General features: G+C 40.4%; 2 protein-coding genes, 1 long non-coding RNA gene and 22 other non-coding genes across 47 annotated transcripts in view; all 25 read right to left on the reverse strand.

The window, feature by feature from the left end:
• The window catches only part of LOC109900631 (sorting nexin-14), a 20,856-nt gene extending 15,440 nt beyond the window's left edge, over positions 1-5,416 (reverse strand). For 5 of the 17 annotated variants that reach the window (XR_004211885.1, XM_031837027.1, XM_031837028.1 and 2 more), the window contains exons 1-14: positions 4,334-4,484; positions 3,993-4,113; positions 3,610-3,683; positions 3,300-3,378; positions 3,130-3,173; positions 2,898-3,012; positions 2,644-2,728; positions 2,375-2,531; positions 2,080-2,155; positions 1,752-1,796; positions 1,583-1,663; positions 1,108-1,222; positions 674-829; positions 429-553 (exon numbers count right to left, since the gene is read on the reverse strand). Coding sequence is in view for 15 of the 17 variants with exons in the window: in XM_031837027.1 (XP_031692887.1) it covers positions 429-553; positions 674-829; positions 1,108-1,222; positions 1,583-1,663; positions 1,752-1,796; positions 2,080-2,155; positions 2,375-2,531; positions 2,644-2,728; positions 2,898-3,012; positions 3,130-3,173; positions 3,300-3,378; positions 3,610-3,683; positions 3,993-4,113; positions 4,334-4,470 (1,410 nt within the window). In the remaining 2 variants the exon portion in view is untranslated. Of the gene's footprint in view, positions 1-428; positions 554-673; positions 830-1,107; positions 1,223-1,582; positions 1,664-1,751; positions 1,797-2,079; positions 3,013-3,129; positions 3,174-3,299; positions 3,379-3,609; positions 3,684-3,992; positions 4,114-4,333; positions 4,485-4,665; positions 4,860-5,299 lie in introns of those variants that run through there. The other 12 variants (XM_031837034.1, XM_020496339.2, XM_031837031.1 and 9 more) reach the window with 7 other exon arrangements.
• On the reverse strand, positions 5,305-15,085 carry LOC109900633 (heterogeneous nuclear ribonucleoprotein Q). 7 transcript variants are annotated; one of them, XM_020496347.2, is made up of 12 exons: positions 14,873-15,029; positions 13,962-14,154; positions 13,108-13,226; positions 12,909-13,016; positions 12,545-12,658; positions 12,108-12,284; positions 10,736-10,871; positions 10,361-10,566; positions 9,791-9,940; positions 9,563-9,684; positions 8,862-9,385; positions 5,305-7,442 (listed from the first exon to the last, which is right to left on the reverse strand). In XM_020496347.2, exons 1-12 carry the CDS (start codon positions 14,873-14,875, stop codon positions 7,417-7,419), a joined length of 1,878 nt encoding a protein of 625 aa, XP_020351936.1. In that variant the 5' UTR covers positions 14,876-15,029; the 3' UTR covers positions 5,305-7,416. The 7 variants fall into 7 exon arrangements, with proteins under 7 accessions (XP_020351936.1, XP_020351938.1, XP_020351937.1 ...); XM_020496349.2 differs by having other exon boundaries at positions 9,004-9,385; positions 14,873-15,028; XM_020496348.2 differs by having other exon boundaries at positions 5,305-7,445; positions 9,004-9,385; positions 14,873-15,028.
• Positions 15,086-19,370: 4,285 nt separating this feature from the next.
• LOC109900634 (uncharacterized) lies at positions 19,371-24,723 on the reverse strand. The gene is made up of 2 exons (XR_004211887.1): positions 24,677-24,723; positions 19,371-19,859 (listed from the first exon to the last, which is right to left on the reverse strand). It is a non-coding gene; the product is annotated as an uncharacterized LOC109900634 (long non-coding RNA).
• On the reverse strand, positions 20,939-21,010 carry LOC116376630 (small nucleolar RNA SNORD50). Its single transcript, XR_004212075.1, has one exon. It is a non-coding gene; the product is annotated as a small nucleolar RNA SNORD50 (small nucleolar RNA).
• Positions 21,182-21,253, reverse strand: LOC116376599 (small nucleolar RNA SNORD50). The gene has a single exon (XR_004212044.1). It is a non-coding gene; the product is annotated as a small nucleolar RNA SNORD50 (small nucleolar RNA).
• LOC116376631 (small nucleolar RNA SNORD50) lies at positions 21,425-21,496 on the reverse strand. Its single transcript, XR_004212076.1, has one exon. It is a non-coding gene; the product is annotated as a small nucleolar RNA SNORD50 (small nucleolar RNA).
• Positions 21,658-21,729, reverse strand: LOC116376602 (small nucleolar RNA SNORD50). The gene has a single exon (XR_004212047.1). It is a non-coding gene; the product is annotated as a small nucleolar RNA SNORD50 (small nucleolar RNA).
• Positions 21,901-21,972, reverse strand: LOC116376632 (small nucleolar RNA SNORD50). The gene has a single exon (XR_004212077.1). It is a non-coding gene; the product is annotated as a small nucleolar RNA SNORD50 (small nucleolar RNA).
• LOC116376603 (small nucleolar RNA SNORD50) lies at positions 22,134-22,205 on the reverse strand. Its single transcript, XR_004212048.1, has one exon. It is a non-coding gene; the product is annotated as a small nucleolar RNA SNORD50 (small nucleolar RNA).
• On the reverse strand, positions 22,377-22,448 carry LOC116376633 (small nucleolar RNA SNORD50). Its single transcript, XR_004212078.1, has one exon. It is a non-coding gene; the product is annotated as a small nucleolar RNA SNORD50 (small nucleolar RNA).
• On the reverse strand, positions 22,620-22,691 carry LOC116376604 (small nucleolar RNA SNORD50). The gene has a single exon (XR_004212049.1). It is a non-coding gene; the product is annotated as a small nucleolar RNA SNORD50 (small nucleolar RNA).
• LOC116376634 (small nucleolar RNA SNORD50) lies at positions 22,863-22,934 on the reverse strand. The gene has a single exon (XR_004212079.1). It is a non-coding gene; the product is annotated as a small nucleolar RNA SNORD50 (small nucleolar RNA).
• On the reverse strand, positions 23,106-23,177 carry LOC116376636 (small nucleolar RNA SNORD50). The gene has a single exon (XR_004212081.1). It is a non-coding gene; the product is annotated as a small nucleolar RNA SNORD50 (small nucleolar RNA).
• On the reverse strand, positions 23,349-23,420 carry LOC116376637 (small nucleolar RNA SNORD50). Its single transcript, XR_004212082.1, has one exon. It is a non-coding gene; the product is annotated as a small nucleolar RNA SNORD50 (small nucleolar RNA).
• LOC116376638 (small nucleolar RNA SNORD50) lies at positions 23,592-23,663 on the reverse strand. Its single transcript, XR_004212083.1, has one exon. It is a non-coding gene; the product is annotated as a small nucleolar RNA SNORD50 (small nucleolar RNA).
• LOC116376605 (small nucleolar RNA SNORD50) lies at positions 23,835-23,906 on the reverse strand. Its single transcript, XR_004212050.1, has one exon. It is a non-coding gene; the product is annotated as a small nucleolar RNA SNORD50 (small nucleolar RNA).
• LOC116376639 (small nucleolar RNA SNORD50) lies at positions 24,078-24,149 on the reverse strand. Its single transcript, XR_004212084.1, has one exon. It is a non-coding gene; the product is annotated as a small nucleolar RNA SNORD50 (small nucleolar RNA).
• Positions 24,321-24,392, reverse strand: LOC116376606 (small nucleolar RNA SNORD50). The gene has a single exon (XR_004212051.1). It is a non-coding gene; the product is annotated as a small nucleolar RNA SNORD50 (small nucleolar RNA).
• Positions 24,564-24,635, reverse strand: LOC116376640 (small nucleolar RNA SNORD50). Its single transcript, XR_004212085.1, has one exon. It is a non-coding gene; the product is annotated as a small nucleolar RNA SNORD50 (small nucleolar RNA).
• An 83-nt stretch (positions 24,724-24,806) lies between the features above and the next one.
• LOC116376641 (small nucleolar RNA SNORD50) lies at positions 24,807-24,878 on the reverse strand. Its single transcript, XR_004212086.1, has one exon. It is a non-coding gene; the product is annotated as a small nucleolar RNA SNORD50 (small nucleolar RNA).
• Positions 24,879-25,049: 171 nt separating this feature from the next.
• Positions 25,050-25,121, reverse strand: LOC116376642 (small nucleolar RNA SNORD50). The gene has a single exon (XR_004212087.1). It is a non-coding gene; the product is annotated as a small nucleolar RNA SNORD50 (small nucleolar RNA).
• Positions 25,122-25,292: 171 nt separating this feature from the next.
• On the reverse strand, positions 25,293-25,364 carry LOC116376643 (small nucleolar RNA SNORD50). The gene has a single exon (XR_004212088.1). It is a non-coding gene; the product is annotated as a small nucleolar RNA SNORD50 (small nucleolar RNA).
• Positions 25,365-25,525: 161 nt separating this feature from the next.
• Positions 25,526-25,597, reverse strand: LOC116376607 (small nucleolar RNA SNORD50). The gene has a single exon (XR_004212052.1). It is a non-coding gene; the product is annotated as a small nucleolar RNA SNORD50 (small nucleolar RNA).
• A 171-nt stretch (positions 25,598-25,768) lies between these two features.
• LOC116376644 (small nucleolar RNA SNORD50) lies at positions 25,769-25,840 on the reverse strand. Its single transcript, XR_004212089.1, has one exon. It is a non-coding gene; the product is annotated as a small nucleolar RNA SNORD50 (small nucleolar RNA).
• Positions 25,841-26,001: 161 nt separating this feature from the next.
• Positions 26,002-26,073, reverse strand: LOC116376608 (small nucleolar RNA SNORD50). The gene has a single exon (XR_004212053.1). It is a non-coding gene; the product is annotated as a small nucleolar RNA SNORD50 (small nucleolar RNA).
• Positions 26,074-26,080: the final 7 nt, after the last annotated feature.

The raw sequence follows: 26,080 nt of genomic DNA on the forward strand, positions 1-26,080 counted from the left end.
AGAAGCTAAAGCCATGAGATCATTTTCTGGAATTTTCCAAGCCGTTTATAGGCACAGTAAACTTAGTGTATGTAGACTTCTGACCCACTGAAATTGTGATACAGTGAATTATAAGTGAAATAATCTGTTTAAACAATTGTTGGAAAAATTACTTGTGTCATGCACAAAGTAGATGTCCTAACCGACTTGCCAAAATCATAGTTTGTTAACAAGAAATTTGCGGAGTGTTTGGAGAAAAAAAAATGTAATGACTCCAACCTAAGTGTATGTAAACTTTCAAGATGGAAACTCCCTCTAGCCGAAGCCTACTTGACCATTACAATGTTTTAAAATGTGTGGGCAGTAGTGAACGAGCGCAAACTTAAGGAAGTAGGTGAGCTCATTGGGATTCAACCAGAGAGTAGTGTCAGTGCATGGCTGGGGCTCACCCCATCGCTGTGGCAGAACATGGGGGTGAAGACACTCTCCAGCAGGGACAGGACATGCTCGTAGGCCTCAAACAGGCAGCGCATAGTCTGCAGCTTCACCACTCCCTCGTACGGCCCCTCTGCAACTAAAACAAGATACATGTTTTTAAAGGTTTATGGACTTCCAGAAAAGAGCACATCTCACATCACACTGTGTTAAATGATTGTGGTAAAATTGTGAGCACCAAGTCACTACCACAGCTTACTGTTTCGTATTTCCTCAACGATGAACCGGTCAAAACTGATCTTGTCGATACTCTCCTCCAAGCAGTAGGTCTCGTAGACGTGCTGCACCTCACCATGCAGACGCTGCAGCTCAGCTTCACTCAGCTCTGGACACAGGATCTTATCATTGAACTCCTCTGTAATACCATGAAGGAGAAGTGGATGAATGCTGTTAGTGTTACCAGATTGATCTGTGCTTTATAAAACTTTCAAATGCAAAAACTTAACTGAAAATAAGTGGGGTTGTGTAGTACCTCTCTAAATATCACTGGCTTGACTATATGGTTATTTTACATGTCCTCATGGACTTACATTAAATGGATCTTTGATGAATTTATATAAATCCCTCTCAATAGAGCAGTATGCAGGAAAGACCTTACAGCCTCGTATGAGGTTCTATGAGATTTGTCCTTACCCACGGTGAGTAAGAACTGGAGCACGTGCACAGCTCCCTCCTGCTTTAGGAAGTTCATGAAGCGGAACAGAAGGTCCTGCTGCTCCCGAATCTCCTTCAGCTCCAGCTTCAGCACCTGGGAAACCAGATGGCAGAAGGAAAGACAGAGTTCAGCAGCTGTGTGTGCTCCCTAAATGGCACACTGTTCCCTTTATAGTCAACTTCTTTTGAACAGGGCCCATAGAACCCATAGTAATGCACTATATAGGGAATAGGAGGCCATTTGGAACACATCCTGTGTTTGTCCATGCAAAACTCTACCAATATTTCATTTATCAATCTCTTCTCTTTTTTGTGTATTCTGTATAAGTTCATTAACTACCTTTCTCATTGTGCTTGTAATGGCTGATAGGGTACTGTACAGACAATTAATTGCTCAGTAGACTGGATATGTGGGTAACAAGGGCTTTCTGTGCCCATAGGACTAAGTACTTACAGATGTCTTCTTGGTACGAGGGTCAGCGTATTTCTGCAGGAATGGAACCAGGCTAGATGGTGGCTCCATGGCCGGCTCAGACTGGGAAAACAATTTAAGGAATGAATCACAAATGCACGACTGCATGATGCTTCCACTAGAAGATTGGTAAAATGTGCAATTTACTTACTGGAGTGTCATCAACGAATATTAGCACCATGTGGTTCACAGTATCCTGAAAAGCAACAGGAGGAATGCATCAGTATGATGGAATGTGTCAACCACCACAGTTACATTGCTAAAATTCCAGTTCTAATATGTTCTGCTCATTCATGCATTTCATTGATACAATCTTAATGCAGAGAGTTCTGAGTTTATATAATCTGCCCATTCACTTGATTCTGCTCTTTTGAAAAACGAGGCTTGCTCAGCGCAAAGCTGTTCTTGCACGAGTCATGTGAATGGCCTTTAGCTTCTACACCCTCTATCACTAAGCACACATACATCATCATACTTACAGGATCAGCCATGAAGTCCATGATGGGGAGGAACACAGAGCCTACCAGGATCTCTTGCATCAGCACAGCTAGAGATCTGACAAAGAGTAAGACAGAGGATTCCAATTGCCTTTGTTCAAAAATAAATGTTTTCCTTTCCCTTCAACAGGTACACGGTCTCTGGCTGTGTTCCAAATGGCACCCTTTTCCCTTTATACGACACTACTTTTGCCCTATGGGCCCTGGTCAAAAGTAGTGCACAATACAGGGGGTAGGGTGCCATTTGGGATGTAACTGTCTGGTTGATTTGGCCTACCTGCAGTCAGTGGCTTTGGGAGGCATGAGATAGGCAAATAGCATCTTTGTCACCTTCCTGAGATAACGCAGCTCATCTTTGCGACTATGCAGGGCAAAATGTAAGTCAGGGCCATACTCAACCAGAGCAGCCTGCTGCAATCCCTCAGTGTTCTTCACTGAAACACACACACACAGTATTAAGACTTGCACATTTAGTTCTCTACTGAACGACATCTTGCAGTGCAGAAACTTACTGCAATTTGTGTTACCAATCTACAGAAAATAAACCTTTTTGCTTGGCCTTTGCAATTATTTCAACGTGCTTCATAGCTGCTTTCATCATTTTGCCAGAAATAACTGAGGGGACATCAACCTGTATGAAACATTTTCACAGTTAGTGTAAAGCCTGAGTACATTAACAATGTATTAACCATAATCAGCAATATGTGGACCCTTGAAAAAGAGAGAGACTCTGGGTCTCAATGGTCTTTTCCTGGTTAAATAAAGGTTAAAAAAATATATAATTAAAAGGCATACATAACTTGAATCGACTGAGAGCTATGCATCACCTTCTGAGCGCGTCGAACTAACACAGATGCAAAGAACCGAAAGGTCATTCTCAGTTCATCTACACATGCCTCATCATCTGTGATGTTCCTGTAAAGAAAAGCATAATGAAATATGCATTCACACTTCCCTCTCCACAGAACAGGGAAGTCTGTTCAAAATTGTTCAACTGTTCCACAGTTCAAAACTGTGGTAGAATCTACTCACCGGTACCAGGGATATACAAAATTCTCCAGAACCAACTCGAGCACCTACGGGCCAAACGATAATACAAAATGGATTTCCTGATTTGGACAATAAAGACATTGACTGATTGACAATCTGTTATAATTGTGATTTCTAATCAAAATCCTATTTAAAATGACCCATTGCAATACCTCAGACATGGAAGCATCCACTTTGGAGTAGACTTTCAAGTCCAACCATGGCTGATAGTTTTCTAGGAGTAATGTTGGTCTGTGAAGGACAACATATTTCAATAGTGATGTGAAAGAGAAGCACCGACTCAGTGTCCACCAGGTGGCAGATTAACTATGCCAAATCCTTCTTTGACTTTTACTAATCAATCAATGCCACTGCTGTTCATTGATGCTCAATACAAGCTTCCATTCATTCGCCATACATGTAAATGTGACATTTGGTCTGTTCTCCATTTGTGCTAGGCTTATATCGAGTGGTCTGACATACCTGTGACGTTTGCACTTTACTTTCCCACACACTGCACAGCTGTGTCCCAATGGAAACAGCTCCTGTTGCTCTTGCTGGTGGAAGAATAGATAGGGAGACCCTGTAGCTACAACACTTGTCACTTACTTTTGGATATCCCACTGACTAATGAGAAATTATCAACTGTTTACAGAAACATAATAAGCAACTCTATTACAAAACACTGCATTGCCCTCTGACTATTGGGTCATATTAATTATGGCACACTGAAGGAAAACATTTGCAACAGATAACTACAATGAGTGTTTAGTTCAGGAGGTTGTCCCTCCGTTTCAATCTGTATTCTTCCATTTGGTGCATAGTGAACATGACCCTTGTACTTCAGGTTTTTGGAATGTGCTTACTTTGTTCTTGGGCTTTATGGTGTACAGGATGTTGGGCAGGAGTGATTCTGGACCGAGGGAGCAATAGAACGTAATCACTCCAGCCAGGAAGGACCAAAACACCATCAGAATGTGAAGATACCTAGAATAACCAGGTCAGACACATAGATGTCTAATACCTCAACTGAAAAAAATGAAATATTCTGAAAGAATGGGTATAGACAGGATGCTATACTGACTTTTCCCCCCGACAGCTCTGAATTGAGCAAAATAACCGTTTTAACTACTTCAGATTACATGAGCATAAGGTATAACATTTGTAATTTATTCAAAAATAAACCTTGTTTTTCCACAAAACCTACCTATTAAGAAGTATAGTTAATGACAGCATGAAAACCAGAAGAAAGCAAAAGACAGGATATTGACGTCCAACTTCCCTCAAGACATCAATTTGCAGTCCTTGCTTCAGGCTCTCCAGATAAACTCGAATACATTCCATTTTACAAATGGGATCTGTTGAAGATGTGAATATTGTATTTACTCACGCTTGCGTGAAAGATGTAGCTAGCAAGTTAGTTACATGGATAGTCTACTATTTGAAGTAATAAAGTTACCAGTAAAAAGTAACAGCATACCAGCTACAATTTACTTGAATTATCAAGAGGCACGCGACATTAACTAGCTGGCTACTTACAAATGAGTAATCCAGGCAGCTAGTTCTACTTCAGACAGTGAACCATGTTATACTTTTGTGTCAGTTTCAGATAGAAGAAAGTATAGCTAACTATGTCTTCATTTTAATTGTAACTAGCTGGCGTTATTTCCTATGCCAGAAAGCGTTGTTTATTTCCTTGACAGATTGACTGTTTCCTTAATCCTACAGTCGTCACTTCCGGCTCTAATCCTCGCCACTAGTAGAAAGGCGCAGCAGAACAGGGATCGAAGGATTGGAAATGCGACTGGGAAATCTTTAGTACCAGTAGTCTTTAGTTGTATTAGCGTTCATATTTTCTGTAACGTTTGTTAATAATTCCCTTATTATTGATAGTGAAAATTCTGGCATTTCCAATTAAACTCGTAGTTTTGATAGTGACATGATCAGTAAACAAAATATAATCTGTATTTGCCTATTGCTGTAAATTCCAGAAAAAGGGCAGTGAATGTAGTGTACTAATTCAACAACTCAAACATGCTGATTATCAATCTTTTCACCAATTTCCATTACATCTATACACTTGTTAGATTGATAAAGTCATACACATGAATGCAGTAGCAAGAGCACTACAATCAAATCAAGACCTTTATTTTTTTTTAAATAAATTACTCACCTCAATTTACAATATAAAACCATTTATTTGCAAGACTGCAAAAAAAATAATAAAAAAACTTGTTAGCCAGCCAACAATATTTTAACACGGGGCTTACTGAGGGAGTCAACTGTGTACAAAACCTCATCAAGTTGTTCAGTATCCTTTATGCAATTTTAAAAAAAGCTGCCACATCCTTTTTGAACTGGATAAAACCAGTCATATCCAGCTAACTCCGCTACTAATCATATGTTCAACATGATGCAGATTGAAGACACTTGTCAAATGTGACAAAAAGGCAGCTGGTTGGATGTCTGATCAATGCTCAAGTTGTACAACATGATTAGGCAAATATCTATACACAAAGTAGGTGGATGGCTTTCAAACATTAGTGTATGCAACCTTACAAAAGGGATGCAATTATATACAAAAGTTAGACTTCCCATTGAGCAAAGAAAGGGACACTTTAAAGCTTGAAAAATGTTGTTTTTCTGGTGTTCAAGCTTTTACAAAAGTAACATTTTCCTAAACTATAATACAACCAGTAACTACATTATCTGAAGAAGCACACCACAAATTCAGTTCAGCCTAGATGAAAGCAAGGCTTGTTCATTCAGGCTCATTACATGAGATGATTTAACATGCAGCGTTTGACTGTTCGCAGTGTCAAACAAATAGCATGCAGCACCTATAATAAAACTACATGTGCTCTGCTGTTGCTCTTGTGCATATTTAGTAGGGCCGGAATGATACCAGTATCGCGATACTCGTATTGTGGCAAGGAAACAAAACCCTAATGTTGGAAAAAAACATTATGGTGTCATCCAGTCACATGTATTTACTTTCCAAGCTATAGCACACAATACTTTACATATAGTAGATGTTTTAAGTAACAAAGAGTTGTTTGCTTCGTGTTATTTTTGCCATGGGAAAAAATATTGTGCGATACTGGTACCTTCACAGTCCTAATATTTAGTGGGTGAACAAGCCCTTCTTTCATCAATGAAGTTTTCCTATTTACAGTACAAACAGGGAAGTTGAATCCTCTGTACGGAGGTAGTTAACCAGTGGTGTAAAGTACTTAAGTACTAGTTAAAAGTATTTACTTAAGTAAATTTGCTTATCTGTACTTTACTATTTGACAACTTTTACTTCACTACATTCCTAAATAAAATAATGTACTTTTTTACTCCACACATTCTCTCTGACATCCAAAACTACTTCTTACATTTTGAATGCTTAGCAGGAGAGGAAAATGGTCCAATTCACACACTTATCAAAGAGAACATCCCTGGTCATCCCTACTGCCGCTGACCTGGCGGAATCACTAAACACAAATGCTTCGTTTGTAAATTATGTCTGAGTGTTGGAGTGTACCCCTGGCTATCCGTAAATAAATAAAAAATACAAGAACATGGTGCCGTGTGGCTTGCTTAATAAGGAATTTGATGTATACTTTTGATACTGAATTACATGTTATCAATTACTTTTTATAAATAAACATTTAAAAACCAAATACTTACTTTTACTCAAGTAGTATTTTACTGGGTGACTCAATTATTTGAGTCATTTTCTAATTAACATATCTTTTACTCAAGTATGACAATTCAGTACTTTTTTCCACCACTGTAGTTAACCAACCCTTTAAAATAAATTCAGAAAATAACCACCTTCCTGGAATGCCTGACTATTTACGCCAGGGGATTACACCTTAAAACATTCTCTTAAAACCAATCCAAATCTAAACATGTCTATTCCAGCATAAAGCTGCATTAACCACACAAATGTACATTAGCATCAAGCTCCTCTGAGCCACTTCAAACTTAGACAAAGTGCAAAAGACATAATTACATTTCATGATGAAGAGTCCCCTGGGAAATCTCAACATCTTCAGTCATTTAAAATGGCATATTCTTTGGGGATATGGGGGAAGGTGACAAGTTAATATAAAAAAGTCCAAGCAAGTGATTTGAGTTCTCTTTTGATCATCTTCTCCTGTAGCAGTTCTGGGAGATATTCCAGCCTTAAAGCAGCATATCATTGGACCATTGAGTTGACCTTACCATCACTTCCATTGGCAGCTTCCTGGTGTAACCCCCACATACAGTAAGTAGCAGGTCAGTCTTCATAGTTACAGGTCAGGACCGGCCTCGACCTCTTTTCCCTGCTAGTCAGGTAACAAAAGGATGCAATTAGAAGATAGACCACAACAGAAGACCACATAACATCTACACATATGTAACTACAGAAAATGGGCTACTGCACATTAAAGACAAAAACTTGTAAGCATTCATCGACTTCCACACCTTTCAACATCACATGCAACAAGTCTATGCCTTTAGGAAAAGGTCAAGCAGAACAGTGGCATTGCTGTGTTCTTTAAAAGGAGAAAAGTAGTAGGGATGTGGAAAGATCAGGGGTTATGGCCAAAGTACAAGCTCTACAGACAGTCCATGCATGACAATTATTGCCCACCATTACTCAATTAGGAATTTGAGAAACATGCAAGATCAGTGAAGGCTACCAATGACTATATAGATCTACGACACGAAAAGCTTCACAAATTGTGCTTTCTTAATAGTCGAAAGGACAGATTTGAAGTGGCCACCAGAGAAAGATTTCACACTTGTTTTCAGGGCATGTCTTTAATAAAAATCAATTTAAATTTGGGCTACAAAAAAAAGTGAAATCAAATAGACAATGTTTGAGATATGGAGATTCATTTTTTTTATATGCTCTGATGGGGTATGTCTCCACACATACGTAAAACTTGAATTGTGGAAAGATGCCGACTGCTGAACTAGGTGATAAATTTGATGGCATGCAAAAGTGACGTTGCAGCATGTGGCTAACATTGGCAAACCTTTAGCCCTTCTCTTCCACAAGGAGCCTTAAATTTGAAGGCAATTTAAAGAGAGAATTTGCCGAAACATGAATTTGCAACACAATTTGAAGTTTTGTACACTTGTGTGTGTATGTTTATTAAAGCAGACAAACAGCAAAGAATACAAGCCAAAATGTAAAGGCAAAAAATAGGACTAGTCCCCTTTTTTTTCTTCTTTTTTTACAAGACAAGCTATTTCCTAGAATTACCTTGTGTAACATACAGATTGTAATTTCATTTGTTTTAAAAAGCGAGGCTACATATTTAAGAGACATAAGCGTTGTTGCTGTTAGCTACTTAAGACATGGAGATCAGAATTGCTAAAAACATACATAATACTACCATAGCCAAATAGAGAGCTGGAGCACATGATTGCAAATTTAAAATGTCAAAACATTATGGAAATCACAATCAACTTTATAAAAAAATGTACCAGTTCGCCAGAAGCAGGTGGGATTGTATCTACGGTTCAAATCCAAGCGGATTATTAAAATATATACAAGACAAAACTTGCCAGATGTTACCAAATTGGAAAAAAGGGAGGCGACCGTATGGATTTACAACTAATCAGATCAAGCCTCTAAAAAAAATGATTTGAAATCATAGCCCTAAAGTTCTACTTCCACTGTTGCCCAAAAGAATCCTGATAAAACTCCTGGTTGTCAGATTTGTAACCATAGTTACCAGAACGATCACCACCTTGGAGCGGTTGCTGAGCAATGGGTTGAGAGCCCCAGTTCTGATTATTGGTCTGGCGCCGCTTGGAATCTGGCTGGTTGTACCCATCAGCTTTGCGCTTTCCTCCTACATTTCCACCGCGGCCACCCCTTGCACCACGTACCCCGCCGCGGCCTCTCTGCTGCACACCTCCTCTGGCACCTCGTACACCTCCTCTGCTTGATCCTGGACCGCCACGCGGTGAAAAGCCACCTCTGCCCCTGAAAGCACCTGCACCGCCTCGGCCTCTGGCTGGTGGTGGCCCCCAGGCACTTCTGCCCCCTCTTCCTCTAGCGGGAGCCTGATAGTCATCATAGCCGTAGTAGGGGTCCTCGTATCCGTCACGGTAATTGTGGTAGTCATAACCATAATAATCGTAGTAATCCTCATAGCCATAATAGTCAGGGGGGTAAGCATACCCTCCCCTACCACCACCTCTACTTCTTCCACCTCTTGTGGGAGGGGGCAACTGAGGGGGGCCGTAGTTGTAATAATAATCATCATACCTATGTGGGAAAAACAAGCAGAACCATGCAAAAAATGTTCAAGGCACTATACACATATGGACTCATTACTGTTCTTACGGGATTAGAACTTTGAAATGGTTGCATGACCAATTCAATTTGGGCTTTGAAAAGTGGAGCCTTTTGTAAAGAGGTGTAACATTTGGGAAGACTTCTTACATGTTTGTTTTGGCTGCTTGTCTCTGAGCTTTGCGTTCTTTCCTCTTCTGATCAGGGGGCTTTGCAAAGACTATGTCAATGTGTTCTCCCTCTAGATCTTTGCCATTCATTTCAGCCAATGCCTGTGGAGATGGTGGCAAACTACAGTCATCATACAATTACACACCTATGCACAGTCATGTACTTACAGCAGTGTATTCTCATTATATTATCACTCAACGGCAGTACCTTGATTGCACTGTCCCTCTCATCAAAGTGAATGAACGCGTAATCTTTCAGCTTTTTCACTCGCTCCAGTCTACCAAACTTGCCGAATGATTTTTCCAGTATTTCTTCCGTAACACTGTTCGCAAGGTTTCGGACAAACAAAACTTTGACCTGTGGATTGAAATGCATGAAAGGAAACGTGTTATGAATTTCAAGTACATGGTTTCCACAAAGACGTCAGTGTGATCTCCACCCAGTTAAAGACTAGCTGTTGCGTTTTGTTAAATGCAAAACTTGAGGTTGATACATTTTCAACTGCAAGCCTATGAAGCAAGACTTCAGGTGGGAAACCAATCAATGTACATCCCCTGTCCTTCAACAGAGGGATTTTTATACCCAAGATAAAGTTAAATAAGCAACATTCAGAAACCCTAGAGGCGTCCCAAATGACACCCTATATAGTGCACTACTTCCGCACAGGTCCAATGGCCCCTAGTCAAAAGTAGTGCACTATATAGGGAATAGGGTATCATTAGGGATACAACTCATTTATCCAGTGTTTCATCACTTTGTAATAATCAGATCACCTACCTTGGCCATGACCTCCGAATCAGGTTCCTCGATGGGGTCTGCCCATTCCACAGTAACCACAATCCCCCAGACTTTCACCTTGCCACTCATCAGCCTGCGTCTGGCCTGAGCAGCAGTTTTATGGTCCTCGTATTCCAAAAAGCAAAAACCTCGGTTCTTCTTTTTGTCATCCGGCTGATGGTACAGTATGACATCATTAAGACCCTCTGTTGGAAAAAGAAAAAAGTCAGTTCAGGTTTGAAGTGCATTAAATATCACATTCTCATAGCTAAAGCAAATCTGCTCTTGATGTAGTTAGCTACAACCAGAAGACATGTCATTAACTTAATAAAATGAAGAGCCCTAATCTCACCCAGCAGCAAATATGTTTCTTACCTGTGACTTTAGCAAACTCCTCAACCATCTGCTCTTTCGTTTTACTCTTGGGGATGGAGCCGACGAACAGCCTGTTATTGGCAACAGATATACACACTCCAATGTGCTTGCCGGGGCGTATTTCATGATTATTACACTACGGAAAGAGAGGAACTCGTCAACCAGGGTGACAAGCATAAATATGAAACCACCATGGCACAGAAGGTTAATATTTTCAAATTGTTTAAACCGATGAAGCCTGAAAACAAATTTGAGGAATACCATAGAGCAGGGTTCTCCAACCTTTTCTAGCATGAGCTAAAAAAAAAGTGGCTTTCAAATAGGCACATTTTCCTCCCTCCCCTGCAACTCTTCCCCAGGTCCTTACTGTACAAGAGAAAGTAGTGCACTGCGTTTTCAGTAAATATACCAGGTAAAATCATGGTTAATAAACAAAGGATTTTTTCTCTCCAAATGGTGTATATTTCCCAAAATTATGTTCTCAATTTTATTTTTCATGGTTTTAGATTTGTTTTGAAATAAAAAATACAATTGTTCAAAGAAAAACAAATGTTGATTTTCTGAGTCTATGACAATGCTTTAAATCGCACCCGAAGACCATTTTTATAAGTCTGGAAGAAAATGAAGACATTTTGATTTTTTTGTGTAATTCTACCTTTAATTGTGCATCTGGCAGATGAGGAATGTGCCATCTGATGTGCCGTTCTAGTGATGGTTCTGTACAGCTGCTGCTCAGATTTCATGGCAACGTTTGCAGGTAACAAATCGATACAAATAATATACTTCTGCCAGGTTAGCCTACTTTGCAGTTAACATTTAATTGAGACGGCTTTGGGGAAAGCATTTCTGTCAACCCACAAGACAACTAGCTACACACGGAGCGATAGAAACGCGTGCACAACTCAGACAGGGGCAATATTGCTGCAAATTAACTGGCAGATATTGTGTTAGATTTAGCTTTTTAAGCCAATAGTGGCTAACCAGGGGTTGAGATAATGTCAATGTTGGGTTGATTAGATCGTAGCGGATACTGGTGAAATTTGTTTATCACAGTTTGCAGTGGAACATATGGAAATTGCATGTACTTTCAGAATTGTTTGGCGAGCTACTCATATGTGGGCTGCGAGTTACTAGTAGCTCGCGATCGACCTGTTGGAGATCCCTGCTGTAGAGGATGCCATAACTGGAGTGTCAAGGTTGGTGTTGCAAAATTCCCAGGTATTCCTGAAATCCCAGTTGGAGGATTCCTGGAATCAGGAGCAAATAATTATGAAATGTGGAATCCTACAATCAGGATTTCTGGAAAACCATGGAATTCATTTAAAGTTACTGGAATTCTGCAACCTTCGTCAAGGCACAAAGACACACTCACCAGGTTTACTGCCTCTGAGGCAGCCTCTTTAGTGCAGAAAGTGACAAAGGCGTACCCCCTGTTCAGGCCACTAAGTGGGTCCATCATTAGACGTAGATCCCAGATAGGTCCCGCCTTCTCAAAGAGCGGCACCAGCTCGTCCTCAAACAAGTCTCGAGGAATTTTCCCAACAAATATCTGGAAAGGGAGGGAACATGTCATGAAGAAACATCTAAGCAGATGCGAAAGTGCCCGGTTATGGAAATAAATACACAAAAATTATGGAACTCAAATGGCACGAGAAGATTTATTTATTTATTACACTTACAGTCAGATCTTAGCAGTAAGCTCTCAAGAGTCTCTCCAGAACTACAAATATCATTAGGACAAACAGCAACTTGAAGATGTTTGATGGTCTCATTCATGTGCGTTTGTTCACTGAAAGGTAAAGACCTTACCTCTGTTCCAATAGTGGGTTGAGAACCTGAATACACAGACTCTGGGGGGGGGCCTCCATACTTGCGCTGACCCGTTGTCACATCAAGTGTATAGCTGGTTCTATCAAGCAGAGCCTGACATAATCAAAATAAATAGATTAAATGTTGCAACTACACAAAAACCATGATTGATTGTCACAAATAACCAAAATATTCACAGACTTTTGGAACCTTGGTATAATACTCTTGACAAGCTAAGTGGAGTCTAGTCTGCCAGCAAATGTCCAACTACTACAATAATGCCAAGGCAGTGGGAAGAGATTGGAACAGAAATATTTCATTTCTACAAAGAGCATGGAAAGTTAAGTTCCTGGTGTTGACATACCTTTATTTTTGCCTCATCTGGTCCCTTTGTGGAATCTGAAACTTTGGTCCCTTGCTTCTCCCTCTGTCTGTAAGTCTTCATTACTCCACAGAGAAATGCACTTTTGTTCTGCATGGGAACATTGGAGCTTTTATGTCCTCCCAGTGTTTCACTAAATCAGAAAAACATCCTCAACCAAGAGTAACGCTGCCCCACTTACTTGCACGTGCGACAGATCACTTTCCTTAAACTGAAGCAGGACTTGCAGAGCACCTTCTTCATTAAATTCTTTCAACGCTTCAATAGCCCTTTCATCTAGGTCACTGTGTGCTACCAGTCCTGTAGATGAGACATTCCAAATATAACCATTTTGTTCACCAATGACATCACAATAAGACATAGCATTATGTCCAATCAGATCTTAGCGGAAAAACATCACAGCACTGTTGAGTTGCTCCGGGATTTGAGTAATAGATATCATGTGGACAAGCAACACAAAGTAATTAATATTGCTAGAAAAAGTTGGGTTTGTAGTGAAAACATGAACACGGGTAACAGAAACTTAAGGAAATAAACAAACATGCAGCTTATCAAAACATCTCACTATCTGCACCCATAAGCAAGCACCACACTGTAAAACCCAAGTCAGTCAGCTGTACTTGTAAATACAGATGTCTTATGAGGCCTGTTATGCTTTTCTTTATATTGTCCACAATGTGCTTCTGGGGGACATCACTTGTCCCAGTCCAGGCAGCTGGTGCCATTGTTCCTGCATATGCCATGGCCTCAGATTCCCCTTGAGACCATATCAAGACAACCCTCCCCCATCCACTCCAGTTTCAAAATTTATACTAAAACCACAATAGGTTCCCATCCATATTAAGCAATAGCTTCTCTACTCTGTCTTGACACATTTCATTAAAATTCCCACTCAGAAATACAGTTTTTTGGGTAGGGTGAGGATAGCGTTGTTTGTACCCATTTTGCAAATAAATCAGACAAAGTTTATGTGGTAAATACAAACTGGTCATAGATATAACTAAAAAGGCAGACAATTACGGTAGTTGCGCTCACCTGCTACGTAAATTGCATCTAATTTTTCAGCAATTTTCTGTGGTAAACCAGCGTCTAATAAAGTCTGGAAATGGTCTGAATGTTTAACTGCTGCTGCAGTTGTGTCCACTGTAGTTGTGTCCACTGTAGTTGTGTCCATTGGTTCTTCTGTACCATTTCCATTTACTTGATCAGTCACCATGTCTCCAGACATCTGTGTAATGCAATGAGTCAAATAAATTAGACGGGGAAATGTAGTATAGCAACAACCCTTTTATGATCATGCTAATCATTAAACTCCTGCAACGAAGAGAAATGTGCAAACAGTGCCTTAAAATAACTCAATTCCAGAGGTACCCGACTTTATACTGAACTTCGGAAATTAAGATAACCGTTAAATATAACTAACGTTAGCTACAGTATGTAGCTAACATTTGGGTGTGTTTTTGGACTCATTTAGGAACCAGCAAACTAGCGTTACACGTGTTTTGTGCGCATTGACGGCACTGCTGTAGTAGGCTTGTTTAGTAATGCATTGTAAAGTAGCCAGTAAACTAATACCACAGATATAACTAAACCTCATTGTTCTATAATTAACGCATTTGCTAATACATTAGCTAATGTTAACCCCTTCTTCAGGAATGTGTCTAAAATATTTTCCCCCGGTTCGCTAGTAACATTAGTGAAACTAACATAGCTAGCTACTCCGTGGCCCCGGCCTGGTGTCCAGCCGCCAAATAACTAGCTATTAAGTTAGCTGTCTAGCTAACGACATTAGCTCTGGAATCCATTTTCAAAATGCCGGGTAGGAGTAGCTAGCTTGCTAGTTAGCTAACGTTAACCACGTTACACATTGTTTGAAAACACTACAATAACAAACCGCTTCACCTAATCCCTAGCTTGACCAGTTGGCACATCAGGCAAATATTTACCATTTGATAGTTCACTAAGGTGCACGGTGTTGATTTTGTCTGATTTCAGGGTGTTACAAAAAAAAAGAAAAAAAATCTACGATTCCCGGGGTAGGTCGGGTTTTCACTCCTGTCCCGATAATGTAAAATGGCGGCTAGTTGACGCCGCGAGTGCTTCAACATATATGGGGTTTCTGCAGCTGCAAACCACGGGCTGGTGCATTTTGCCGATGTAGACTCGAAAAGGAAGAGAGTGGGCCAACTCGGTGGGAACTCTGTCTCCCTCCAGCAGATGGCGACTTGTCGTTCTTTCGCCAACCAAAAAGCAAGGAGTTTTTGTATGGTCAGTGTCGAAATTGGTCAACAAGCAAATGAATGGCTTATTTGTAACGTGAAGTTTACTTGATCGAATATACGTTTTGTAATGCTTAAGTTCTTAAGAGTGTAATGATATACACTATATATGCAAAAGTAGGACACCCCTTCAAATTAGTGGATTCTGCTTTTTCAATCACACCCATTGATGATTGGCGTATAAAATCGAGCACATAGCCATGCAATCTCCATAGACAAACACTGGCAGTAGAATGGCCTTACTGAAGAGCTCAGTGACTTTCGATGTGGTACTGTCATAGGATGCCACCTTTCCCAGAAGTCAGCTGGTCAAATTTCTGCTCTGGTCAACTGTAAGTGCTGTTATTGTGAAGTGAAAACATTTAGGAGCAACAACAGCTCAGCCACGAATTGGTAGGCCACACAAGCTCACAGAATGTGTGCTGAAGGCGTAACGTGTTCAAAATTGTCTGTCCTCGGTTGCAACAGTCACTACAGAGTTCCAAAGTGCCTCTGGAAGCAACGTCAGCACAATAACTGTTTGAAGGGAGATGCATGAAATGGGTTTCCATGGCCAAACAGCTGCACAAGCCTAAGATTACCATGCACAATGCCAAGCGAAGGCTGGTGTAAAGTTCGCCACCATTGTACTGTGGAGAATTGGAAACACGTTCTCTGGAGTGATGAATCATGCTTCACCACCTGAGTTTGGTTGATGCCAGAAGAACACTACTTGCCACAAACAGAGTGCCAACTGTAAAGTTTGGAGAAGGGACAATGGTCTGGGGCTGTTTTTTATGGTTTGGGCTTGGCCCCTTAGTTCCAGTGATGGGAAATTTTAATGCTACAGCATACAATGACATTCTGTGCTTCCAACTTTGTGACAACAGTTTGGGGAAGGCCCTTTCCTGTTTCAGAAACGGTTTGTCGAGGTCGTGTGGAAGAACTTGACTGGCCTGCACAGAACCCTGACGTCAACCCCAACAAAGACCTTTGAATTGGAACACAGACTAGGAGCCAGGCCTAATTGCCCAACATCAGTCACTAATGCTCTTGTGGCTGAATGGAAGCAAGTCCCCACAGCAATGTTCCAACATCTAGTGGAAAGCCTTCCCAGGCGAGTGGATGCAGTTATAGCAGCAAAGGGCTTATTAATGCCCATGATTTTGGAATGAAATGTTCGACGAGCAGGTGTCCACATACTTCTGGTCAATGAGTGTAAGTAGGAAACGTAACATCCCGGAAACTTTGAGAAAAAACACGTTATATCGGAGTTGTCGCGAGGTGGCTATGTTAAACGAGATGTATCCACCAATCCAAAGAAAGGTTAGGCGGGAGCGAGATAGCTCGCTGTGTTGTTTTGTGGACGACTCCCCACACTGTTAGGACCGGGAGCCATCTTGTCATTATATCCATAATATTTTATAGCCAACAGTTTATTAATGTGACTGGGACTACTTTTAGCCCAATAATGGACCAAATGAGCCAGACGTTACTTCCTATAGTCCAAGGACCTTACATGTTCTGGATGTTTAAAGGTGAATTGGCTCTGGAGGACAAAACAGCCATATACTCAACCTAAACGTGAATCGATTCTCAATTGCTGTACGGTTCTAGAACCATAAATCGCTCTACTTTCATATCACATGAAAATAATTTCACACGTCTTCCGTTTACACACAGGTTTTAGGAGACGTTTTCCGTAAGCACCGTGGGAACCCTAACCCTATAAAAAGTGTATACATTTAACATAGTTTTTTGACAATTATTTATCGCTGATAAAGATGTGTCCTTCCAAAACCTTACTGCAAGTGATGTGTGTTCTGACCAAGTGTTGAGGCTCTTAAGGTTAACAACTTCCCATACAGAAGACACCTTGTCCAATGATTTATGTGTAATGTAATGGAACTGATCAAGCGCTACGGCTACTAAGTGCTTTTGGCACATAACATAAGCAGTGGCCGAGTGACATTGTCCAGAACAAACAGGGAGGCATTTTTATAGGTGTTAGATATTTCAGGCATCATAGCTATATTCTTCATATGCCATCTTCATCCCTTTGTCATGTCCTATAAATGAGTTCTCACAAGAAAAGTTAAGGGCATTATCAAATCAAATTTTATCGGTCACATACATATGTTTAGCAATGTTATTGCGGGTGTAGCGATGTGATCTTTAGAACAGCCAGGTAAATAATCATTTCAAAAGCAATATTTTCCAAGGCTTCACAGTATTTTATGCATCATTTCATGAAGGAATCTATATTATCCTGACGACCATAATTAGTTATTACATTTTGCAGTGCATAGTCATTTCTATGAATGTGTTTCAAGTTTATGAATCAGGCTCTGGTTCAGATTAATCGGATTCAGATGAGTCATAAAATTCAGATGGAGATTCAGTTATGTTAGTCTAGTCAGCCGAAGAGTCAAGCAAAGCCAATAATGTATCCAATTCGGAATCCGAAACACTTTCAGACTCTGTCCCAGATAAAGAGATCCTGGCCCTTGATGGGGACTGTCTTCTGCTCGATGGTGGTTGGCTTGTGGTCCTCTAGGCTTCTGACAGCCAGTGCAGTTCTAGAAGCATGTTCAAGTGCATCCTCCTTTACAATTTGCACCAGTCTTTCAAGATAAATACCTAGTAAATTACCAGTATGCTACTTTCACCCCTTCAGGGCATCAATTCCATTTTACCAGCACCTAAATTATACAATTTGAGAAACACGTTGGGGTGTTTTATAGTCCGGGATTAGAATTGATCTTTGTCCAGAAAACCAGTCCTTAAAATTGGAAGCTAATAAAGCAAAAATTGATTTATTTTAAATTGGAACCTGTGGTGAAAAACAGACCAACATCAACAGGTTGTTCCTGAGTAGGTTCTGCCTGATGCAGGTCTTGCATCCTCTGGGTGACTTCAGTCACACACCCTTTGCATGCCACTACTCAGGTATGAGCATTGCATTGCTTCAGTTGTGTTACAGTACAGGGAAAAACATACATTGCAAAGAGTCAGAGGCTCCATTTCCATTTGTCTCATCTTAATGGTCCCTCCACTCAGACCTTTTCCTATGGCTTTTGAGGATTGGACATATTGAGGAAAGATTAATTGAGAATGGGGCAAAGGTATTACCTTTGTTACATCTCTCCTCTAGCTCCATGGGAACTCTTTGAACCCACTATCACATCATTCCTGCACTTCATGACCACTTGCTCCAAGTGCAACACCACCTCCAAAGTTAATTATTTAACTAGGCAAGTCAGTTAAGAACAAATTCTTATTTACAATGACGGCCAGGCAAAAGGCCTCCAGCGGGGACTGGGGCTGGGATTAAAAATAAAAATAAGACAACACATCACGACAACACGACATAAAGAGAGACCTAAGACGACAACATAGCATGGTAGCAGCACAAAACAGGGTACAAACATTATTGGGCACAGACAACGGCACGAAGGTAGAGACAAATATACATCACACCAAGCAGCCACAACTGTCAGTAAGAGTGTCCATGATTGAGTCGTTGAAGAGATTGAGATAAAACCGTCCAGTTTGAGTGTTTGTTGCAGCTTGTTCCAGTCGCCAATGGTAAGGACCTCGGTGGAGGTGATAGGACAAATGCACCCATAACAAATAATAGTCTGTCTTGTGGATCTCCATGTTGTGGTCAGTAAGCCATACTGTGGGAAACTTTCACCCGTTTAACATGTTTTGATTGATAAGGTCCATGTTGAGAAAGCCACATGCAAAGTATTTTACATCTAACGTTACTCAAAGTTGAGTCAGACCTTACCTCGACAGAACAGTCTTACTCCGTTCTCTCAAATGATAAAATTACTTAAATTAGGCCAAATTCATTAGAGCACAGGGCGGCGCAAAATTGGCCCAGCGTCGTACGTGTAGGGTTTGGCCGGGATAGGAAGTCATTGTAAACAATAATTTGTTCCTGACTTACCAAGTGAAAGCTTTTTTTTATTTTTTTAAATAGCTGCTGTCTTACCACTAAGAAATTGAACATGCAGCTTTTCTTAGAAAATAAGATCTACTCTTTAGATAATTGATATTTAAAAAATATTTAACAATGACATATGTGACATTATGACGCATTAGATTCCACAGGCCATCATTCACACCCAAATGAGTTGGGACAAAAGCCTATGCAGTGAAACAAAAACAAAAGACTGAATGCATTTAAATTATCTTTATTAAATTCAAACATCCAGTTACTCCACAAATCAATACAGTCAATATAACGAACTTTGGCCTAGGGTAGCACAGTTCCAATTTAGACCGTTGTAAATGAAAAGGCAATAATGCGGTCTCCACATTGGTAGTGATGGCCAGCTCCATTGTATGATAAAGATCACAATGACCCTTGCGAAGACAGTCACTAGGAATTAAATAAATGAAAACACCTTGTTACAACCTTTATAAAGCTATTCTCCCCATAATCCTGCTAACACATTTGGTTGCAAATTGCATTTCAGAAGTCAAGTCTGACAGTGTTGTCAATCATGTTCGGGATAGTGTCATCCTAAATACAATCTTGCAACAACTTCACAAAATGCAAGTGTAACACTGTCCTTTCCTTGTCTGCTGTCCCCCAACCTTGAAACCCAGGCGTCGCTAGTCAACGAGACAAATTGGAAGGATGAAGTCACGACTAAGCAGTGCCCTGAAAGACAACCAGGAAAATGATTTAACGATACACCCTTTTGTTAAAATGTGACACCAGAGATCTGCAAATTGGGGACTCCTGAGTGGCAAAGCAGTCTAAGGCGTCACTACAGACAGGGGTTCGATCCCAGGCTGTGTCACAACCGGCCATGACAGGGAGTCCCATAGGGCTGTGCACAAAGGGCAAAACATCGTCAGGGTTTGGCCAGGGGAGCTTTACTTGGCTCATTGCACTCTAGCGACTCCTTGTGGTTGGCCTGGTGCCTGCAGGCTGACCACAGTCATCAGTTGAACGATATTTCCTCCGAAACATTGGTGCGGCTGGCATACATACGGGTTAAGCAGGCGGGTGTTAAGTGCGGTTGGGGAAGGAGGCATGATTCCACCTTCGCATCTCCCGACGGAGTTGCAGTGTAATTGTATATCACGAAATTGGGGAGAAAAGGGGGTAAAAAATAAATAACAATAATGACAAAAAAAGTCAGATCCGAAAGGGTTGTCACTCTTACGCAAACCTAGAAGATACTTAGTTCATCCATGTCTGATCTGAAGTTACCTGAGGGACAGTATGGTAAAAAAAATTACCATTAACTTTATTGTGCATGTGTAACGGATGTGAAACGGCTAGCTTAGTTAGCGGTGCGCGCTAAACAGCGTTTCAATCGGTGACGGCACTTGCTATGAGACCTTGAAGTACTAGTTCCCCTTACTCTGCAAGGGCCGCGGCTTTTGTGGAGCGATGGGTAACGACGGTTCGGGGGTGACTGTTGATACGTGCAGAGGGTTCCTGGTTCGCGCCCGGGTATGGGTGAGGGGACGGAATAAAGTTATACTGTTACACATGTCAGATCCGACAGGGTTGTCAATCTTACAGGAATCAGGTTCGGGATAGGTTCAGCCTTAATACAATCTTGCAACGAGTTTGCACAAAACTAACAGCTACTTACAGCTAGCTACAAGATGTACTTTCCCCATCCATTCTGGTCTGCAGTTCCCTGAAAGACAGTACAGTCAAAATATTAACATGAAGTTTGTGCATGCATGTTCAAATGTATCATGATCAATTATGCCAATTGTATTTCAGAAGTCAGATCCGACAGGGTTGTCAATCTTACAGGAATCAGGTTCGGGATAGGTTCATCCTTAATACAATCTTGCAACGAGTTTGCACAAAACTAACAGATACTTACAGCTAGCTACAAGATGTACTTTCCCCATCCATTCTGGTCTGCAGTTCTCTGAAAGACAGTACAGTCAAAATATTAACATGAAGTTTGTGCATGCATGTTCAAATGTATCATGATCAATTATGCCAATTGTATTTCAGAAGTCAGATCTGACAGGGTTGTCAATCTTACAGGAATCAGGTTCGGGATAGGTTCATCCTTAATACAATCTTGCAACGAGTTTGCACAAAACTAACAGATACTTACAGCTAGCTACAAGATGTACTTTTCCCATCCATTCTGGTCTGCAGTTCCCTGAAAGACAGTACAGTCAAAATATTAACATGAAGTTTGTGCATGCATGTTCAAATGTATCATGATCAATTATGCCAATTGTATTTCAGAAGTCAGATCCGACAGGGTTGTCAATCTTACAGGAATCAGGTTCGGGATAGGTTCATCCTTAATACAATCTTGCAACGAGTTTGCACAAAACTAACAGCTAGCTACAAGATGTACTTTCCCCATCCATTCTGGTCTGCAGTTCCCTGAAAGACAGTACAGTCAAAATATTAACATGAAGTTTGTGCATGCATGTTCAAATGTATCATGATCAATTATGCCAATTGTATTTCAGAAGTCAGATCCGACAGGGTTGTCAATCTTACAGGAATCAGGTTCGGGATAGGTTCAGCCTTAATACAATCTTGCAACGAGTTTGCACAAAACTAACAGATACTTACAGCTAGCTACAAGATGTACTTTCCCCATCCATTCAGGTCTGCAGTTCCCTGAAAGACAGTACAGTCAAAATATTAACATGAAGTTTGTGCATGCATGTTCAAATGTATCATGATCAATTATGCCAATTGTATTTCAGAAGTCAGATCCGACAGGGTTGTCAATCTTACAGGAATCAGGTTCGGGATAGGTTCATCCTTAATACAATCTTGCAACGAGTTTGCACAAAACTAACAGCTAGCTACAAGATGTACTTTCCCCATCCATTCTGGTCTGCAGTTCCCTGAAAGACAGTACAGTCAAAATATTAACATGAAGTTTGTGCATGCATGTTCAAATGTATCATGATCAATTATGCCAATTGTATTTCAGAAGTCAGATCCGACAGGGTTGTCAATCTTACAGGAATCAGGTTCGGGATAGGTTCAGCCTTAATACAATCTTGCAACGAGTTTGCACAAAACTAACAGATACTTACAGCTAGCTACAAGATGTACTTTCCCCATCCATTCTGGTCTGCAGTTCCCTGAAAGACAGTACAGTCAAAATATTAACATGAAGTTTGTGCATGCATGTTCAAATGTATCATGATCAATTATGCCAATTGTATTTCAGAAGTCAGATCCGACAGGGTTGTCAATCTTACAGGAATCAGGTTCGGGATAGGTTCATCCTTAATACAATCTTGCAACGAGTTTGCACAAAACTAACAGATACTTACAGCTAGCTACAAGATGTACTTTCCCCATCCATTCTGGTCTGCAGTTCCCTGAAAGACAGTACAGTCAAAATATTAACATGAAGTTTGTGCATGCATGTTCAAATGTATCATGATCAATTATGCCAATTGTATTTCAGAAGTCAGATCCGACAGGGTTGTCAATCTTACAGGAATCAGGTTCGGGATAGGTTCAGCCTTAATACAATCTTGCAACGAGTTTGCACAAAACTAACAGATACTTACAGCTAGCTACAAGATGTACTTTCCCCATCCATTCTGGTCTGCAGTTCCCTGAAAGACAGTACAGTCAAAATATTAACATGAAGTTTGTGCATGCATGTTCAAATGTATCATGATCAATTATGCCAATTGTATTTCAGAAGTCAGATCCGACAGGGTTGTCAATCTTACAGGAATCAGGTTCGGGATAGGTTCATCCTTAATACAATCTTGCAACGAGTTTGCACAAAACTAACAGATACTTACAGCTAGCTACAAGATGTACTTTCCCCATCCATTCTGGTCTGCAGTTCCCTGAAAGACAGTACAGTCAAAATATTAACATGAAGTTTGTGCATGCATGTTCAAATGTATCATGATCAATTATGCCAATTGTATTTCAGAAGTCAGATCCGACAGGGTTGTCAATCTTACAGGAATCAGGTTCGGGATAGGTTCATCCTTAATACAATCTTGCAACGAGTTTGCACAAAACTAACAGATACTTACAGCTAGCTACAAGATGTACTTTCCCCATCCATTCTGGTCTGCAGTTCTCTGAAAGACAGTACAGTCAAAATATTAACATGAAGTTTGTGCATGCATGTTCAAATGTATCATGATCAATTATGCCAATTGTATTTCAGAAGTCAGATCCGACAGGGTTGTCAATCTTACAGGAATCAGGTTCGGGATAGGTTCATCCTTAATACAATCTTGCAACGAGTTTGCACAAAACTAATAGATACTTACAGCTAGCTACAAGATGTACTTTTCCCATCCATTCTGGTCTGCAGTTCCCTGAAAGACAGTACAGTCAAAATATTAACATGAAGTTTGTGCATGCATGTTCAAATGTATCATGATCAATTATGCCAATTGTATTTCAGAAGTCAGATCCGACAGGGTTGTCAATCTTACAGGAATCAGGTTCGGGATAGGTTCATCCTTAATACAATCTTGCAACGAGTTTGCACAAAACTAACAGCTACTTACAGCTAGCTACAAGATGTACTTTCCCCATCCATTCTGGTCTGCAGTTCCCTGAAAGACAGTACAGTCAAAATATTAACATGAAGTTTGTGCATGCATGTTCAAATGTATCATGATCAATTATGCCAATTGTATTTCAGAAGTCAGATCCGACAGGGTTGTCAATCTTACAGGAATCAGGTTCGGGATAGGTTCAGCCTTAATACAATCTTGCAACGAGTTTGCACAAAACTAACAGCTACTTACAGCTAGCTACAAGATGTACTTTCCCCATCCATTCTGGTCTGCAGTTCCCTGAAAGACAGTACAGTCAAAATATTAACATGAAGTTTGTGCATGCATGTTCAAATGTATCATGATCAATTATGCCAATTGTATTTCAGAAGTCAGATCCGACAGGGTTGTCAATCTTACAGGAATCAGGTTCGGGATAGGTTCATCCTTAATACAATCTTGCAACGAGTTTGCACAAAACTAACAGATACTTACAGCTAGCTACAAGATGTACTTTCCCCATCCATTCTGGTCTGCAGTTCCCTGAAAGACAGTACAGTCAAAATATTAACATGAAGTTTGTGCATGCATGTTCAAATGTATCATGATCAATTATGCCAATTGTATTTCAGAAGTCAGATCCGACAGGGTTGTCAATCTTACAGGAATCAGGTTCGGGATAGGTTCAGCCTTAATACAATCTTGCAACGAGTTTGCACAAAACTAACAGATACTTACAGCTAGCTACAAGATGTACTTTCCCCATCCATTCTGGTCTGCAGTTCCCTGAAAGACAGTACAGTCAAAATATTAACATGAAGTTTGTGCATGCATGTTCAAATGTATCATGATCAATTATGCCAATTGTATTTCAGAAGTCAGATCCGACAGGGTTGTCAATCTTACAGGAATCAGGTTCGGGATAGGTTCATCCTTAATACAATCTTGCAACGAGTTTGCACAAAACTAACAGATACTTACAGCTAGCTACAAGATGTACTTTCCCCATCCATTCTGGTCTGCAGTTCTCTGAAAGACAGTACAGTCAAAATATTAACATGAAGTTTGTGCATGCATGTTCAAATGTATCATGATCAATTATGCCAATTTTATTTCAGAAGTCAGATCCGACAGGGTTGTCAATCTTACAGGAATCAGGTTCGGGATAGGTTCATCCTTAATACAATCTTGCAACGAGTTTGCACAAAACTAACAGATACTTACAGCTAGCTACAAGATGTACTTTTCCCATCCATTCTGGTCTGCAGTTCCCTGAAAGACAGTACAGTCAAAATATTAACATGAAGTTTGTGCATGCATGTTCAAATGTATCATGATCAATTATGCCAATTGTATTTCAGAAGTCAGATCCGACAGGGTTGTCAATCTTACAGGAATCAGGTTCGGGATAGGTTCATCCTTAATACAATCTTGCAACGAGTTTGCACAAAACTAACAGATACTTACAGCTAGCTACAAGATGTACTTTCCCCATCCATTCTGGTCTGCAGTTCCCTGAAAGACAGTACAGTCAAAATATTAACATGAAGTTTGTGCATGCATGTTCAAATGTATCATGATCAATTATGCCAATTGTATTTCAGAAGTCAGATCCGACAGGGTTGTCAATCTTACAGGAATCAGGTTCGGGATAGGTTCATCCTTAATACAATCTTGCAACGAGTTTGCACAAAACTAACAGCTAGCTACAAGATGTACTTTCCCCATCCATTCTGGTCTGCAGTTCCCTGAAAGACAGTACAGTCAAAATATTAACATGAAGTTTGTGCATGCATGTTCAAATGTATCATGATCAATTATGCCAATTGTATTTCAGAAGTCAGATCCGACAGGGTTGTCAATCTTACAGGAATCAGGTTCGGGATAGGTTCAGCCTTAATACAATCTTGCAACGAGTTTGCACAAAACTAACAGATACTTACAGCTAGCTACAAGATGTACTTTCCCCATCCATTCTGGTCTGCAGTTCCCTGAAAGACAGTACAGTCAAAATATTAACATGAAGTTTGTGCATGCATGTTCAAATGTATCATGATCAATTATGCCAATTGTATTTCAGAAGTCAGATCCGACAGGGTTGTCAATCTTACAGGAATCAGGTTCGGGATAGGTTCATCCTTAATACAATCTTGCAACGAGTTTGCACAAAACTAACAGCTAGCTACAAGATGTACTTTCCCCATCCATTCTGGTCTGCAGTTCCCTGAAAGACAGTACAGTCAAAATAGTAACATGAAGTTTGTGCATGCATGTTCAAATGTATCATGATCAATTATGCCAATTGTATTTCAGAAGTCAGATCCGACAGGGTTGTCAATCTTACAGGAATCAGGTTCGGGATAGGTTCAGCCTTAATACAATCTT

Source organism: Oncorhynchus kisutch, linkage group LG12, assembly GCF_002021735.2.
Source record: "Oncorhynchus kisutch isolate 150728-3 linkage group LG12, Okis_V2, whole genome shotgun sequence".
Lineage (NCBI taxonomy): Eukaryota > Metazoa > Chordata > Actinopteri > Salmoniformes > Salmonidae > Oncorhynchus > Oncorhynchus kisutch.

Excerpts from the sequence above, each read along its gene's own strand:
- LOC109900633 (XM_020496343.2), bottom strand. Across the intron at positions 13,227-13,961 it reads AGATGCAATTTACGTAGCAG|GACTGGTAGCACACAGTGAC; the intron begins GTGAGCGCAACT and ends TCTCATCTACAG. Across the intron at positions 12,659-12,908 it reads CAGATGAGGCAAAAATAAAG|GCTCTGCTTGATAGAACCAG; the intron begins GTATGTCAACAC and ends TGATTATGTCAG.